The 13,462-nt window shown below is 31.0% G+C and overlaps 1 protein-coding gene across 2 annotated transcripts; it reads right to left on the reverse strand.

Annotated features, from left to right (window-relative positions):
• Positions 1-3,779: 3,779 nt before the first annotated feature.
• LOC110620741 (protein BONZAI 3) lies at positions 3,780-9,876 on the reverse strand. Of its 2 annotated transcripts, none has more exons than XM_043959147.1 (16): positions 9,478-9,876; positions 8,254-8,301; positions 7,798-7,946; positions 7,658-7,706; positions 7,276-7,332; positions 6,810-6,989; positions 6,585-6,719; positions 6,420-6,481; positions 6,173-6,266; positions 5,982-6,096; positions 5,485-5,561; positions 5,148-5,330; positions 4,455-4,619; positions 4,249-4,362; positions 4,038-4,134; positions 3,780-3,912 (listed from the first exon to the last, which is right to left on the reverse strand). In XM_043959147.1, exons 1-16 carry the CDS (start codon positions 9,634-9,636, stop codon positions 3,806-3,808), a joined length of 1,791 nt encoding a protein of 596 aa, XP_043815082.1. In that variant the 5' UTR covers positions 9,637-9,876; the 3' UTR covers positions 3,780-3,805. The 2 variants fall into 2 exon arrangements, with proteins under 2 accessions (XP_043815082.1, XP_021620273.1); XM_021764581.2 differs by having other exon boundaries at positions 5,148-5,285; positions 9,478-9,873.
• Positions 9,877-13,462: the final 3,586 nt, after the last annotated feature.

The raw sequence follows: 13,462 nt of genomic DNA on the forward strand, positions 1-13,462 counted from the left end.
TCTAGCTGGGTCAACATAACATATATCAAGCCGGAGTCGCATCCAAAGAACTAGAACCTAACCTGTGCATGCATCAGAACCACAAACATAAGACCTCTACTAAGGTCCTCATCAAACACTAGCGTGGTAAACAACACATGCCACCAGTTTAGTCCCAACATCTAAAACATTACATACATCATGTATTAAACAGGGACTAACCAAGTCTTAGGGCCAAGCACAGTTCTAACCCATAAACATAACTCTACTTTACTTTACATTACAAAACATTTCATTATCTTACAATTCATTATCTCAAATTACATTACATGTCCACACAACTCTAATCTATTACATAAACACAACCTTAACTCTTGAGACTTCCCGGTCTTCCTCATACCTGCAACACTGGGGTTAGAGGAGAGGGGTGAGCTAAAGAGCCCAATGAGTAGAAACAAAGAAAACAGTTCATTAATTACATACTTTCATGAAATGCGTCACAACACAAATAAATCATATCACGGATTGGACCCAACCACCAACATTCCTTCCAGTCTCAGTATGCCCGGCCCGGCCGGGTCTTACAACCTTCGTATGCCTGGCCCGGCCAGGTCTTACAACAACTGTATGTGTATGCCTGGCCTGACCAGGTCTTACAACATCTCTAGGGCTAGTGGGGTCGTCCTTGGTCCAATCTCCATCAACAGTAAATAATGCAATGCTTCATATTCGTGTAACTAGAGCAATCAACCTATTACATATAAACATGATGCATGAGCATGCTTTAGGCATTTGATTTCTTTAAAATAAAAGATTAAGTTAGTTCTACTCACCTCTTGGCAGACGCTGAACTGACTCTGCAACTGCTAACACTAATGGCCTCCTCGGTCCCTCGGGTCCGATCCTACACAGGTGGACTCGAATGAGGTGCCAACACATTCTAAACAACTCATAAACAACTCCCCAAAAACCCCCTAAAACAACCTCAAAACATGCATAGAAAACAACCATGAAAAGGCTGGACATGACACTTTCGGAGGCACCTTCGGCGGCCGAAAGTCCCTCTCCAGAGACGAAAGTCAGGCACTTTCGGCGGCCGAACCTTCCTTCGGCGGCCGAAAGTCTGCTTTCAAGCCAAAACTCAACTTTCGGGGGCAAGGTTAGGCGGCCAAACCATGCATCCTCAGGCAGGTTCGGCGGCCGAAACTTCCTTCGGCGGCCGAACCTGAGTTCTTCCAGAACTCAGCCTCTGCATACAAGCCTCCCAAACCTTCCAACCACCCCAAAACAAGCACCCAACCTTACTAAAGCATGCATTAACTATTCTACAACATGCAACCAAGCACATAGGGTCTCAAACTATCCTAAACCCCAACAACAATACATTACCTTATACATAAACACACATTTACCTAAAGGGTAACATAAACCGAAAACAACCAAAATCCTCACATACTCTCTCCCCATCATGCATACTCACTCCCACATGCATAGAGGAGCATAAACTTCCAACATATCATCACATAACATACAATGAGCATAAAGTCCACATAGACCCTAACATGCATATCTACCCATACTCAACCATCAAAACCTCTTGAAACTCACTTAAAACTTCATGAAACATAAGGGAAAGCATAGATCCACACTTACCTCTTGAAGATCGAGGGTTTGTGCGAGCTCTAACTCGGAGGTGTGGAGGATCCAAGCTCCAAAAGCCTCCAAGTTCCCAAAACTTAGATCTAAGCTTGAAAACTCTTCAAAACAACCATAAAACTCATGAAAACATGAAGGAGATGAAGAAAGACATGAAAACGGCCAAGGGAGGACAAAAACTCACCTGAGCTCGAGAATGGGGAGAAAACTCGTCCATTTCCGATCTGAGGGCTCTTTATAGGTGGCCTGGTCGAAGACATTCGGCAGCCTAACGTGCCCCCTAAACTCATGCATGTTCGACGGCCGAACTCGAGTTTCGGCGGCCGAACCTTGGCTCGTTCAAACAAAGCTTTCGGAGGCCAAAAGCGCTCCCAAAACTTACCCATGTTCGGCGGCCGAACTTCACTTTCGGCGGCCGAACTTGGCAAACGCCTCCTTGGTCTTTTCTTTTCAAAAACTCAATTCTTTTTCATTTAAAACCATGAAATCGAGTGAAAACATTTTAGAAACACATTTTACCCCTCTAGAAGCCTCTAGCATCTTCAGAATTACAGATTCCAACGGAGATTCCGCCGGAAAGTAGGGATTCCGATACCGGAATCTAGCCAGGTATTACAATATATATAGCTTTCTATAACATTTTCTCTACTATCTCCCTTCACTTATTCTATTTATACTTTATTCATACTTTTTTTTTTCTTCATTGTATTTTTCTTTTTTTCAATATATTTACATTCATAAGTGATCAAGTGGTGGTAACTCATATCACGGAAAGATACTTTGCACAGAGTTCCATTACTATTAATGGATAGTTCCGTGATTTCTTATGGGCACAGGCATAGCAGGTAATTCAGTCTTATGGTTCTTCATTATATGCATATGGTTTTTTTTTTCCTTCATTTTGTATGGACGAATCAAATTTGCTTTATAAAAAGAAGATATCAATGAACTTCTATGAAATGGTTTCACAGGATTCAGCTAGTTATCTTGATCGTGGAATATCATTAGGAATCCGCATTATCAAAAGATTTTTTAGGATTATTTCTAGTATGGAATGAGTCAATCATCTACTGATATCTTATTGAACAAAAATGGTAATATTGTTTCTCCCTAATGTCAGCTAACAGATACAAGAATAAGCAAGAATGATTTGGTAAACCAAATCTCCAACTACCTTAATTCAACCACACGACAACTCTTCAACTATCTGAACATCAACAAGTATCTTGCTACATAAATTTAGGCTTGGCAAAACTTGGCTCATAACATTAAAAAGGCTAATTACATGATTTCATCTATTTATTTTAGACAAAAATTTAGTTGGTATCTTAATCTTTTAACACTTGATTTTTATATAAATGTAATTATTTAAGAAGCATATACATAATGTTTCACAGCATAGACATATCAACTCCAACAAATCTTGGAAGAATAAGAAATACATTCATCTGGTGCAAAATTTTTATATTTGAAATCATACCCATCTCACAACATAATCTTAATTTGCAATTTTGTTTCTTTATCAAATAATAAAATATATACTTATTAATAAATGCCTCTACAATTCACTTGATTACAAGGAATGTAAGATTTGGAGCATGACAAACAAAATCTCTTGCGTTTTACAAATTGACCAAAATTTGTCAAAGACTACCAAACGCTAGACATAGATAGCAAGTATAAATTTTATGAAATTCATTTGAAGATTGAATTAAATAAAATACAAAATTTTAATTATTTTTAATTAAATAAAAACATCAAAAATGATTGATTACAGTATTACACATTATTATATACAAAAAATATGGTAAATTATTTTTAAAATATAATTATAATAAAAGGTGAAAAAAATAAAATATAATTCAAAAGCTTCAATAAATTTAATATAAACCATAAGCAAAATATATGAAAGTATTATAACCAGAGAATTAAACTTATAAATCAATTAATCACAAAATTCAAAAACCATTCTAAAATACTTCTTTTTCCATCTTAAAGATATTTAAGCTATAATTTGGGATGAAACCAAAATAATAATAATAATAATAATTCTGAATATTCATAGTCCTCTTGTGCCTGTAAATATTCCATTCATTAGTATATGTACAGTTATCAGTTCAACACTAATATATGTTTTTCTTTTGAAGCTTCTCAAATGTCGATCAGATCTTCAAATTCCATGGCGAACAAGTGGCTTGATATCTCTACACCGCACATATGATAAGAACTGACCAGGCAGCTCTTCCAAAAGGGCTTGAGCCGCAGACAGCTGCCCACCTGGTGGTCCACAGCACAATTAACATGTTAATGAGAATAATAAAATTGCTTCAAGGGATTTTTTTATTGCACATCTTTAAATTCATTTACAATAATTTGGAGGGACAGATCCCATTTGTACTTACTGTGCACTTCTCGCATTGGAACAAATTGTACTATATCTCGTGTAGCCACCCTACCCGTAGAACTCTCTAGTCTACATCCATGATCAGCATCTAGGATCTGCAAGAAATTGATATTTATTCTGAGTAACAGATTTCCAGTATGAGCCATTGTACAAAACTGCTAAGGAACCACTAAATATACAAGTGTAAGGATAAATAAAACAAGGCACACCTCCATCTGTTTAAAGTCTGCACCTCCTACTCCAACTATAAGAATTGATAGGGGAAGATCAGAAGCCTTCACCAAAGCATCTTTAGTTTCTTGAAGATCTGTGAGCACTCCATCCTAGAGACAAGGTGGCAGCTTATGTATCACTTGGATAAATTGGAAAAAAAAAAGAGAGAGAAAAATGGATGTCAAAGTCGTAGCTTAAGTACCGTTATAATTAGCAAGACAAAATATTTCTTGTCATTGTCGGAGAGAGACTGACCAGCAACTTGTGCAGCTGTGTTGATAACTTGGCCAAATAAAGTGGGTCCTGCCAGAGCAACATTGTGTAGACCAGTTGCATAAGCAGCCATGATGCCTTCAATACCCTCAACCTGTTAAACAATGGAAAACAATGAAACATTAAGAATTGGCAAGATGCTGGAATTAGTAGCAAATGTTCCCACGCATCGACACAATGAGATCGTAACCCAACAGCGGAAGAGGTGGGGTGAAAATTCCACAAAGTAACTATTAAAAAGATAAAGTAAATTTAGTCCTTACGGTTTAGTGAAACCTATACATTAATTCCTAAACTTTAAAAGTCATCTATTTAATCTTTGTAATTTTTTTTCAAAAATAGTACTTGCTGTGAGAAATATAGTTAAGTTTCTATTCATATAGGATTCCTTTATTTTGTTATTCATGTAGCTTGAATTTTGGATATATTTTTCACAGATGATCCAACTTGCAAAGTTCCGTGATGCTATCCGAAAGAATATGTTATGAGATTTGTGGTGGTAGCAGAGGGCCAAGGTAATGCAAATCAATTTGCAGGGAAAAAGAAAATAGTTGCATAGAAAGTTAGAAACCATCTACAAATAAACAATAATGAAATCAATATTAACCTTTGATCCTCTTACCTCAGAGCCACTTGGACTTCCATTCAAGTTAAAACAATGTGATATTGTACCATCAGACGTCCTTCCCCCAAAGCCCCAAGCAGGAAAACGCCGATCAGAATCATAAAATTGCATGACCTCCCCCACTTCCATTATTGCCTGCAAAATTATTTTGGCCAATTCATTTATGAATGACGTTTTCTTCTGAAAATACGTAAAAGGAAGTTCAAACCTCGAACAAAAAGGAAAAGTGCAAAAGTGGCAACTCAAATTGAACAATAATAGTTGCTTATCATTAATTGAACTATGATAAATTAATAGTGGTAGAAGATCAAGTCAGAAGCAATAAAAACCTTACCCGCTGATAAGGATTCAAACGGCCCGAAGGATCAATATAATGCAAGGAATCTGGATTTCGAGGATTTCCATTTGAAGCTGAAAATTCAAAACAGCAAAGCACATAAGCAGAGGTGGAACAACGTTAAGAAGTGGCAGTGCCATGACCACCCAAAAGTTTTCATAACTAAAACTTTACCTATAAATTTTAGAGTATTTTTTTTTTCAGAGAAATACTGCTTGCCCCCTTCAATTTTTCATATCTTTGTTTTGACCCCCTATACTTCTATATAAAATTTTCGCATTCATTACATCATTTAATTTTGATCTCTTAATATTTCACATCTTTAATTGGGCTCTTTTGTAAAGATTTCATTCATTTTCTTTTCAATATTCATCTTCGGCATCCTCAAAGATAAAATTCTAGTTCCGACACTGCAAATCAAATATCAAAAGGAAAGCCAGTAGGAACTGGGAAAAATAAGAATGAATAATGAGAAAAAGTCGAAGATTAATTACCTGTAAAGTCAACAGCCACCATAAAATTCAGCTCAAAGCCACTTGATATATAATCCAGAAAACTGTACTGCTCCTTCTCCACAAATTGATCCACAAACAGCTGACCTTTCAGAACCTAATCTTAAAACAAGGGATTAGCAAAGACAGTGGTATACACTATACTAGAAGTTGCACCAAGCAATTATTAGCACCTTCTCATGACCTCGATGAGATGGCAAGATGAAATTTGCACCACTTCTTTCTGTATGAAGCTTTTCCAGCTCAGCAACTGATTTCTGAAGCTTCCTGAAAACAAATTAAAATAAAATATATCAGCAATGGTCTAAACCATCGAAAATAATTAACTAGCAAAAGAGTACAATGACAGAAGGATTATTCAACAAGTAACTAGTAAAAATGTAAGTGAGAAAACAAAATAATTAACTAGTAAAAGGTTACCCAATAAGGACATGATTGCCATTGCTGTTAAAATCAAAACACTCAATAACCAGTGGATTATCCTGTATCAAAGTGAGATACAAAATTACTTTTTCCACCCTGAGTTACTGATACTACTAGAAATGTTACTAAATCTAGTCCAAAGTTCAACCAAATTACGCTTGCCTTGCTTCCAAATTGCTGCATGCTCAGATGTAGGGGTCTCCACTGAGGATTCAGATTATTGTTCACGACCTCACTCTTACATATTGGAATAGAGCCTCCACTCTCAACTATTCTAGAAATTCTTAAGAAAGGATCCTGTAAGAAAGATTATACACATTAAGAAACTGAGACACTAGAAAAACATCAGCTTTGAACTCTGAAAATGACAGCCTTTGAGACACATACACTTAGAGAAAATACATCTTTGTTGTCCAGGTTGGCACAACGAAATGTTAACTCAATGGCCGTTCTGGATGCAACAATTTCCTCAGCATGGATAGTAAGCATCCCTAAATTTTCCAAAACTTCATGCCCATCTTTGTTATGGAGATTCAGGGTCAATGTTTGATTCTGCTTGGTTGCTATCTGCCATGAAGAGAAAAAATTATATATACATGCATCAACATCAGTAAATGCCTGTTAGATCCCATAAATTCATAACACCAGAATATAGGTTGACCACAGGCTTTCCTTGAAAAAACATTAAAGCATGAAATAGTTCAAAAATTAGATGTCCCTCATGCCCCAGCGGAATATTAATGAACAACAAAGACAAATGTATAACAAGATCTTTACACCAAATTGTTTGTCCACTATAAATACTTTTAATAAATGTAACAAGCAATATACATAGTATTATAAGCAAACTAACCTCAGACAGAACGCAACTGGCTTCTCCCAAAAATTCTTGATCCTTCAACTTCAAAGACTACAAGGCAAAACAAAATAGAGTTTACGATGTAGAAAACTTAACCTTCGGCTAACGCATCACAATGTTTTGAAATTGAAAGAGATTGTACAAACTTTTTGTATTAATCCAAATAACCAAAGGTCATCAAAAAATTTTCATCACTTTTAAGTTCTTTGGTTGCTTTCCATTTCTTTTTAGATTTTCCTCAAGTCTCTTGTAAACCTTTTTCCATGAGCTCTGATCACTATCTGTCTTCACATCTTTTTTATTAAAAAAATGAAAATGGTTTCCATGCGTGTCATGTACCTCTAGGGAATTGATAAATGTTAGACACAAGATGTACCTTCACTGGTAAATTGTTATATTTGGTGTCAACATCATAGATGTGAAAGCTGCATAAAAGGAAAACAAAAGTTTAACAAGAAAAAGCAAATTTAAACTAATTCAAGAAAACTGGTTTTAAAGAGGATATGAGAATCTCACATTAGTGGCTGCACTATCTCAAACTGATAAGCAATTCTAATCTTTTCAATCCAAGAAGGATTTAAATTGTTTAAAATGACTTCAGTTCGACCAATTTCCTCAAGTTTTCCATCCTTTTTCTTTATGTATACAACTGCCATCGGGTCACTCTGAAATAAAAACCCATTTTAAAGCAAACCACACAAAAACAAGTGCAAGACTGAGCAAAAGTTGAACAAAAACTATTCTTTATTTTTTACATAAAAAAACTGCAAATGGAACCTTCCATCATCCCTTTTTATTTTTGCTCTAATTAATCATAAGATGACACCCAAACAAAAAAACTTTAATATTAAAGAATAACGAGGGAAATAAAAACAATAAGACAACATAACCACGTAGCAGCATACCCAAAGATTAAACCCCAACAACGGACCATATATAAAGGAATACAAGGCAACAGTTTAGAGAAATAACCTTTGACGTGATGTCACGATCAAGCAACTTGGAAGCTGATAATGCCAACTGCAATGCACATTTGGAAAATGTGAATATACAATAGTATAAAGCAAAAAGCTCGAGAAAAAGATAAGTTTATAAATGCAAATGTGAATAGCCATGTTAATCTAAGTTTATAAAGGTCTGAAACAGTAGGATAATGGGATTCTATCAAGTACTAATAATACTACAACTAACACTTTAATAAGAAACCTCAGATTGACATCAAGCAGAAGAAGAAAAGGATATCTTTGTTTCTAACTTCCAACAAAGTCCTCAGCATTACTCCATGAAAGTTGTGAAAGGTTTTCTAGACTTCAATATTTGTGCTTCACCATTACATAAAATGATAGGTAATATCAAATAAGTTGCAGCATAGATATTGTTGACTTCTGCTGACAAACCAATTCCACTCAGAATAATTTTCATGCGTTAATCAATTTAATCCAGAAATTTTATATCTAGAGAACTTCATAATTGGAAGTATAGGTTTCATCAGTTTATTTTTTCTTAAACAAATATCTTTGGGATGGGAGTCTATTAAAAAAACTACAATCTATATGATTTATTCCAGTTGACTATGTTCCAAACGTAATTATTTGCTTCCTTCATGACTTCCTTACTCATCTCAGGGCAGTGGAAAAACAGAACCACCGAAACTCATAACACTTACCCTCCTATTGGAATTATGGAAGGGAGCTTAAAAAGCAGATTTTTGAAAAAATATTGAGATATTGAAAAATACCTGTTTGAAAAAAAAATATTTTACAGTTGTGACAAATAAAATATATGAAATTTAACTCAATTAACTTTTAGTACTCTCAATCGGGACTCCCAGAACAATATCAACCCTCAATACACATGCAAGTACATGCAGGAACTAGCAAGCAATATAATTTCGGCTGTAAAGTGAAAAAAATAAAAATAAAAAAAAGGCCCATTTTCAAAACCCTAAACGCAAAATTATCATAATAAATTATAAACTCCCCTCACTAGGTGACAGACAGAAAGCACACCATGATAAATTAGAGAGGACGAATAAAACAAAATTGAAGTGATAAAGAATGATAATTACAGTACTAAGGGAATATTTTAGAGTTCTCCGAAGGAAAAATGGCGAAGCATATGTACTATTCAGATACATACACACATAACTACATGCATGGATTATGGATATGTATATATAGATGTCTGTATATAGACCTCAATTTGAGTATAAAGGGCATGGAGACCATGGGAGCGGTAGAAGAAATCGACAGCGTCATTGTGAAGAAAATTGTTGGGTGTCTCTGTGGGCCTCTGTAGGGCCCCTCCAATGGCTTGTTTCCCCCCTTTCACATCACCTGATACACATCCCCCCATATTTCTTTTTCTCTCGCTAAATTAGAATCAATTTGAAAGAGAATCCCCAAAAAAGCTCTTACAAAGTGCTGTGCTGACGTAATTTTCACGCTCTGCTGCTGTATTAGTCGACAAAAATTCAAATAAAATCCCTCCCTCTGTTTTCAATGTGTTCGCTTGCATGGACGTATATATAGACGCCTCCCAGCTTGTTTGTTTCTTGAGAAACGGATGTAGAATTTTGTAGGAAATTTTCTAGCACTGAGGGGGGATGTTTTGGGTCTTTTCTTAAATTTTGAAAAATTGTCATTGGTCGAATGGTTCTGCTATTGGTTGGTCGTCACGCTCTTATTGGCTCAATTACGACTTTTCTATGATCTTCGAGTTGCGTGTCAGTTTTAGGAGTTGAAATCCCCAAAAATGGAAAGGTTTGGATTAAAAAATACAACATTGTGGTCATGATTTTTTTTATTTTTCTTTTTGGTCGAAGTTGTCATGAAAATTAACTAATAATAATTAAATAAAACGAAATTACAGTGTAGTCTAGTCTTTAAATTTAACAAAATCTCCTACTTTTCTTTTAATAATAAATAATTTAATTTTACCTAACACGAATCTTATTCCTTAATTATAAATTTTGAATTCAAATTTACATTTTTATATGAACAAATCTGTTCAACACGAATTTGAATATATAGAATTAATAAATGTCTGACAGTGAATAGTTTATACTAAAAATTAAATAATTTTATTTTTTAATTTATTAATATAGTAATTATTTAATTAAATTTATTATAAATAAAAATTAAAAAAAATACTAAATGATTATAAATATTTTTTTTTTGTTCGTAATAGACATGTGAGTTTAAACATATCAAATCTCGATTGCGGTGAAAAAATTTTCAAATATATTTTGCTAATCCATTTAGTAAATAACAACATTAAATTTAATTTATATTAAATTGTCATAAAAATTCGAAGAATATTAACTTTTTAATCTGTAACTGTAAATTTTAATAAAAAAATATTTTATTAAATAGAATGAAATTTTATGAATTAAATTATTTTTTTTTCTAATGAAATAAAGATCAAATTATGAATTTTATCTAAATTTTACTATAAATTAGAGGGTCATTATATAAAAGTTTAACATATATTTACATTTGAAAAATACTTTTAATATTTTTTAAAAAGTTTGTTTTTAATTCATTTGATTAATAAGTTGATACTTTTTTCAAAATGAATGCGTTTAATATTTTTCTATTTTATTTAAAATAATATATATATAAGTTGATTGGTCTAAGCTAATTACGCGGCGAGAAGACTTCTACTGTTTAGAGCCGTAAGTTTTTTTCTTTCCCTGACGGTGTTCTCCTTAAAATCAAACGGTTTAAATTGAAAAAATTAAATTGAGTTAAATTAATTTAAAATTTTAATTTAATTTTTCATTTATTTTGATTTTTAATTTTAAAATTTTTTAATTATTTTAATTTAATTCTATTTTAATAAAAAATATTAAAAAATTAAATAAATTCGATTAATAATAATATTATATTATTTTAATAATATAGAAATTAAATTTTAAAATATTAAAAATAAAATATAAAAAATAAAAAATTTATTAAAATTTTAAACCCAACAAAATCAAATTGAATCGAATCGAATTGATTTGATTTAATTTGATTTTTAATAAAATTCTATTTGATTTAATTTTTATAAATACTAAAATTTCAAATTTAATTTATTCAATTTGATTCAGTTTTAAATTAAATCGATCGAATACGCACCCTTATTCTTAATTTTTTTTTAAAAAATTTATTTTATTTTTAATTTTATATTTTATTATTTTAATTTTTAAATCATAAATAATTTAATTTTAAACAGGAGAATGAGCGAAGATTATGTTTCAAATTTAAAAAAATAACTTATTCTATCATTTAAAATTAAAAAAATAATAATAATAAAATTGATAAAATATAATAATTATCTAATACAAGTAATATTTATATTCAAAAATAAAATCATGTGACAAATATTTGATTCCATAAAAAAAATATGATTTGAACCCTTCAAATTTTATCTCTTCATCAAAACTCGCGTTTTTAATTATAAAATGAAACTCTATTAAAATTTACGATTGGTGGATTCAGTTAAATAGGTTTTTATCACACTTATAATTATAAAAAATTTTCTCCATTAATAAAAAATAGTTAAATTTTTAAAAAATGGGATAACTAATAATATAAAAGTAAAAAGCAGAGAAATACAAAATTAATATATATTTTTCTAATATAACTATTATTAAATTTAAAATATTATATTTTATATATTTTTCTCTTTAATTTACTAAATTAAATATTAAAATAATTATCATAAACGCTAATTATTTTATATATATTTTTACGATGTATATATATTATAAATAATATTCATTGTTTATAAGAATCTCATCATACTTTGCTTAATATGCAGTGTTAAAGTGCACCGGACACATCCTAATATGATTTAACAATACCTCTTTTTTAAAATAAATTATTTTTTTATATAATAATGCATAATTATACTTTTAAAAATGATTTTTTTTTAAAATATGAATTATATTTTACATCTATATGACTTGATGTATTCAAACGTTATTCTTTTTAGATAAATTTGGAATCGTTATTAAAGCTAAAAATTCAGAAGAATTTAATTTAATTAATATTTTTTCTTTATGGAATTTTATGCAGCTTGGCTAAGAGTATTCCAAGTCGTTTTGCACTTGCAATGAAGTTTCTACGCACACTTAGAAGTTTGAACTTCTCGCAAGTCCTGATGCTGACTTTTAATTAGGAATTTATAGCAGATGTTGCTAGCTGTCACTTTTCCAAGTGACTTTTTAGTAGGTTTTGATTAAAATATCCATATAAAAAAAAACTAACAGGAGATTTATAACTTCGCCTATTCTTAATGAGTTATCATTATTGAATCAGTATGTGTATTTTCATATAAAGTATTTATCTTCGTTAATAAAATAATTTTTTTATTATTTTTTTATTAAAAATAAATAAAAAATAAAGATAAAATTTTTAAAATTTAATTTTACTATTAAATAAAATTTTTTATTTAATTCTTGAATATTGCTATTATTAATAAGTCAGTTAAATCTAATAAAATATTTTTTTTCTCATATTTATTAAAATTTTATTATCGTTTATTTTCATCAATAAAATAGTTCATATATTTTTTCATATATATTAAAATGGCTTTATCATTTTTTTCGTTAATGAAATAATCTCTCTTTCTTGTTTTTTTCTTTCTAAAAAAAGAAAAAAGTGATGATGAAAAAGAAGAATAAGAAGAAAAAGAATTACCTACTACTTCTAAAAAATAAAATCGAAGTAAAATCAAAGAAAAAAAGGAGAAAGAACCAATGAAGAAGAAAAAGGATGAGGAAGAGGAGGGATGTAATTTAGTCTTTTTCTATATTTTTAACGGTAGAAATAGACAAAGAATTATTTTATTAATAAAAATAAAAGATAAATACATTTTAATAAATTTCTAAAAATATATTGAAAATATAGGAACTGACTTGTTAATAATGATAATATTTAGAGACTAAATTATAAATCTCTCAAAAATAAATAAATTTACTTTAATGTTTATTTAATTTACTTTAGATATTATTTTAATTTAGATTAAATTATAAATTTTAAAATAAAAATTAAATAAAACCAGTTTTTTAAACTTTCCCCAATAAAAAAATACCCATCTATTGCATTGCATCTGCCACGGCCACTGGTTTCTTTACTAATTTATTTTTTTTCTTGCACAGATTCATCTGATTTAAAATTAAATAATAAAATAT

The sequence above is a fragment of the Manihot esculenta genome, chromosome 8 (assembly GCF_001659605.2).
Source record: "Manihot esculenta cultivar AM560-2 chromosome 8, M.esculenta_v8, whole genome shotgun sequence".
Taxonomy (NCBI): Eukaryota; Viridiplantae; Streptophyta; class Magnoliopsida; order Malpighiales; family Euphorbiaceae; genus Manihot; species Manihot esculenta.

Excerpts from the sequence above, each read along its gene's own strand:
- LOC110620741 (XM_043959147.1), bottom strand. The coding sequence starts at position 9,636 with ATGGGGGGATGTGTATCAGGTGATGTGAAAGGGGGGAAACAAGCCATT. Across the intron at positions 7,707-7,797 it reads GAGATAGTGCAGCCACTAAT|CTTTCACATCTATGATGTTG; the intron begins GTGAGATTCTCA and ends CCTTTTATGCAG. Across the intron at positions 6,990-7,275 it reads CCAGTTGCGTTCTGTCTGAG|ATAGCAACCAAGCAGAATCA; the intron begins GTTAGTTTGCTT and ends TCTTCATGGCAG.